General features: G+C 34.8%; 1 protein-coding gene across 1 annotated transcript; it reads left to right on the forward strand.

Annotated features, from left to right (window-relative positions):
* Positions 1–323: 323 nt before the first annotated feature.
* Positions 324–2,461, forward strand: LOC132758307 (galactoside alpha-(1,2)-fucosyltransferase 1-like; the record flags this gene model as incomplete). Its single annotated transcript, XM_060749881.1, is given in 2 exon segments — positions 324–905; positions 1,767–2,461. Coding segments are annotated over 2 exon segments (917 nt in total), but the record flags the coding sequence as incomplete, so codon positions are not given.
* Between the last annotated feature and the right edge of the window lie 2,308 nt (positions 2,462–4,769).

Below are 4,769 nucleotides of genomic sequence, written 5' to 3' on the forward strand. Positions count from 1 at the left end.
GGGAATGTGAAATTTTGATTGAAATGTAAAAGCAAAGATATTCAAAATTCAACAAATTGTTACCGTTTCGGCTCATTCTTTCATTTACAATTCTAAGTTTATGACTAAATAAATGAGAAAAAAGTATTATATCGTGTACAAATGGGTGTTTCTTGCGTACATATCTTTCACGATTTGTTTTCTACCAAAAATTCTAATTAAATCGAAATCTGCTTTCAAAGAGATATTGTCGTTAGATGATAATTCAGTTAAATACAATATGAGTGAATTGATGGTTGATAATAACGATAAACCACAATTCCGTCATGAAAACAATGTTTTCAGCGGCGTAAAATTAAAGACATACGACAAGGTTTATATACAAGGGAATTTCCTTTCAGGAGATAAAATAGACAAGAATACGAAGCAAGGAAAATGGTTGACTGTATATCCAGCTAAAGGACGACTTGGTAACCAGATGTTTCAAATAGCCAGTGTGCTAGGCATTGCAGATAAATTCAACTATCGTCCTTTTATCCCACTTACAAATTTCGACATTTATCCGGTTTTTGAGATGCCAAATCCTACGAAAATAACAATAGATTTGTCCGAATCTTTGAAGTACCAGGAATCGAATATATCTACACATGAAGAGTGTGATGTCACGACATATTCTGACTTGTCATTCTTGAAAGGTGATATGAACTGGACATTGGACGGGTACTTACAAAGTTTTAAGTACTTTTGGAAGATCCAAAACGTTTTGAGAAAATTATTTACATTTAAGAGCGATATAATGGCAGAAGCAAGACGATTTATTGATGAAAGTGCTCCATCGAATACAGTTAAAATTGGTATACACGTAAGAAGAGGGGATTTTCTAAGCGATTATCATATTAATTTAGGGCGTATTACACCAGAGGAAGGTACGTGTACCAGTTTTTTTTTTCAAAACATACACTGTGCAATAGCATTTTTTTAAATAGTTAAATACGAGGGTTAACTGATAAAATTGGGGAATTCTGTCAAAAAATATTTTCTTCATCAAACCGCGTGAAAATTAATGTAGACGTAACAAAGCTTATTATTCTCTTTAATTATTAGGTAGGTAAATGGATATTTAATACTTAAAAAAAATGGTTTCCAAAGCAACTATGTTAGTGCAGTTATTGCACATTTTCGGAATTAATACTGTCAACTTTAACGCCAGCAAATGACCAACGTGATATTTTAATATAATTGTTTTGTGTATATAAATAATATTTGAATTGTATGGCAATCTTGAGTTAAGGAATCGGTGATTTTTTATCAGAAATAAAGCAATTCCGCGAATTTATCAATCATCCCTTGTATATATCGATGTTCTAAATGATTATATCGACCAACCTAAAATGTTGCTATTTATATCAGAACAAAGTAAAATTTCAACAGTTTAAAACAATTTTTAAAGCCAACATGAAGAAATATGATGATAACAAACGATGACGTAACTTTCTGGTATGACGATGACAGAGAATTGTTATCTTGGTAATTTACCAAGTAGAAAACAACTTTGGTTTAAATAACATATATTTTTGTTCTTACTTGGAACATTTCTAACCGAGATGAAATCCAACAGATGCAGAAGTTCTGTGCCTTCTTTCACAAAAGCACAAGAGTTTAGTTTGTTGAATACTTCCACCACGACAACGATTGTCGGCTTTAATGATCGTTCATCAATGCTTGTATATTTTATGCTTTAATTAAAGATACAGAACCAAATCAAAACAATTTAAGTATTCTTTCAGATTATTATAAGAAGGCGATGGAGATGTACAGCTTGAACTACAAGAATGCTACATTTTACGTGTTTTCAAATGATATAAACTGGTGTCAAGGCCATCTCCAACACAACGGTCACAAAGTTGTTTTCAGCCCATACACACAGCCTGGATACGACCTTGCTGCAATGTCACTATGTGATCATATGATAATATCTGTTGGAACATTTGGCTGGTGGGGAGGCTGGCTCGCTGGAGGATCAGTTATTTATTTTAATGGATATCCGAAACCTGGGTCGGAAATAAGCAAATATTTTGTTAAAGACGATTTCTACCCGCCGTTTTGGATTGGGATAACTTGAATGTGCAATAAATTTTGAAGAACTTTTGTATGCCGGTCTAAAAGTTTACTGACAGTAGTTAGAAGTGCACAAGGCTGGTCTTTAAAATGGTTCTTCGAAAGTGCATAAAGACAAATGGGTCAGATGTACACTTGGTGATAATGAAGTTTTACCCACTTTTTAGAAATAACTTTTGCCTTATTTAGAAATATGTTTGAGTGACACAGTGTCCAAAATACTCTAATATAAACAATTAATGGAATTATATGAGTAAATATTTGTAGATAAATGTTCAAATACAAAATAAAGTTAATGTGTTGTGGTATGTTTTCTCACTTTTCCGCGAAAGAAACTGAAATGGTTGAACAAGAACTGCGGACAGAGGTGCAAATTTTTATGTTCTCAATGAATTTTAGTCATGGGTATTGCTTCTCAATATTTGTACAAAGTTACAATGTATGTGGAAATTGAATTTGTAAATAAAACAAGAACGTGTTTGTTAAACACAACTGCCCCCGGCTCAGATTCTTGTCAGTAACAATATTTCAAAAAATGTTTACCCATTCACTCAGTTATGGACAGAAAAATTGCCAAAAAATTGTAAACACAAGTTATATAGCTTGACAAAGTCATGGCATTTTGTAATTGTGAAAAATATAAGTTGCCAAGTCATTGCTCTGACTTGTGAAGTTGAAAAATATTCAATTTGTTTGTTTGTTTGTTTCATTTTACGCCTTTTCCCAACAGTATTTCAGTCATATAGGCAGGTAGTTTCCTAACCATCGTTCCTGGAGAGTTTCACCAGTACTAGACTACCTTCCTCCGTGCTAAACTACCAAAGCATCTCCCGGGGATCGAACCCAAAATATTCAACTTCATGCAAGTTATCTTCCTACCAAATATGAAATACATCTGTCATCAAATAAAGGCTGTATGGGCAAAAGTGTAAAAATCTATTTTGAGCACTGGTGACCTTGACCAAACTGACCCCTAACTCTATCCAAAAGAAGAATACCATGTAAGTTATCTTCCTACCAAAAATGAAATACATCTGTCAATAAATAAAGGCTGTATGGGCAAAAGTGTTACAATCTATTTTTAGCACTGGTGACCTTGACCAAACTGACCCCTTACTCCATCCAAAGGAAGAATACCATGCAAGTTATCTTCCTACCAAATATGAAATACATCTGTCAATAAATAAAAGCTGTATGGGCAAAAGTGTAAAAATTTATTTTTAGCACAAGTGACCTTGACCCACTGATCCCTACCCCAATCAAAAGAATGAATACCATGCAAGTTATCTTCATACCAAATATACAAGAGGGCCATCAGGTCGCTCACCTGTATATAGGCCCCCGGAGCGGGGCCAGTTTAAACCCCAGGGCTTTTATTTGAACAAACTTGGAAGACACCCATTAGAAGATGTTTCATGATGTTAAGTTTTTACTACACACATATAATGAAAAACAATGACCTCTGCACCGCCCCCCTCCCCCTCCCCCCGGCAGGGCCAATTTTAACCCAAGGGCTTTTATTTGAACAAACTTGGTAGACACCCACAAGAAGATGTTTCATGTTAAACATCTTACCTCTAGCTCATTGGGTTTTTTAAAAGAAGATTTTTTAAGTTTTTACTATACACATATAATTAAAAACAATGACACCTCTGGGGCGGGGCCAGTTTTGACCCCAGGGCTTTTATTTGAACAAACTTTGTAGACACTCACTAGAAGATGTTTCATGCTTAATATCTAAACTCTAGCTATTTGGGTTTTTTCAAAGAAGATTTTTAAGTTTTTGCCATACACATATAAGGAAAATCAATGACCCTCGGGGCGGGGCCAATTTTGACCCCAGGGCTTTTATTTGAACAAACTTTGTAGACACTCACTAGAAGATGTTTCATGCTAAATATCTAAACTCTAGCTATTTGGGTTTTTTCAAAGAAGATTTTTTTAAGTTTTTGCTATACACATATAAGGAAAATCAATGACCCCCGGGGCGGGCCAATTTTGACCCAAGGGCTTTTATTTGAACAAACTTTGAAGACACCCATTAGAACATGTTTCATGCTAAATATCTTAGCTCTAGCTCTTTGAGTTCTTTAAAAGAAGATTTTTAAGTTTTTACTATATGCATATAGGGAAAATCAATGACCCCCTGGGGCGGGGCCAATTTTGACCCCAGGCCTTTTATTTGAACAAACTTGGTAGACACTCATTAGAAGATGTTTCATGCTAAATATCTTAGCTCTAGCTCTTTAAAAGAAGATTTTCTAAGTTTTTACTATAAGCATATAGGGAAAATCAATGACCCCCTGGGACGGGGCCAATTTTGACCCCAGGGCTTTTATTTGAACAAACTTGGTAGACACTCACTAGAAGATGTTTCATGCCAAATATCTAAGCTCTAGCTCTTTGGTTTTTTTAAAAGAAGATATTTAAAGTTTTTTCTTTCTGTTGCCATGGTAACCACAGTTCTGCATGGAATTAAATTCTTTGAACAATTTTTAAAGGTGACCACCAAAGGAATGTTCCTGTGAAGTTTGTATAAAATTGGCTTAGTGGTTTATGAGGAGATGTCAATTAAAGTTAAAGTTTACGGACGGCCGGACGCCGGACGAAAAGCGATCACAAAAGCTCACCCTGTCACTTTGTGACAGGTGAGCTAAAAATATATCTGTCAC

This window comes from Ruditapes philippinarum, unplaced genomic scaffold (genome assembly GCF_026571515.1).
Source record: "Ruditapes philippinarum isolate M1 unplaced genomic scaffold, ASM2657151v2 ctg3468_1_1_1_1, whole genome shotgun sequence".
NCBI classification, from domain to species: Eukaryota; Metazoa; Mollusca; class Bivalvia; order Venerida; family Veneridae; genus Ruditapes; species Ruditapes philippinarum.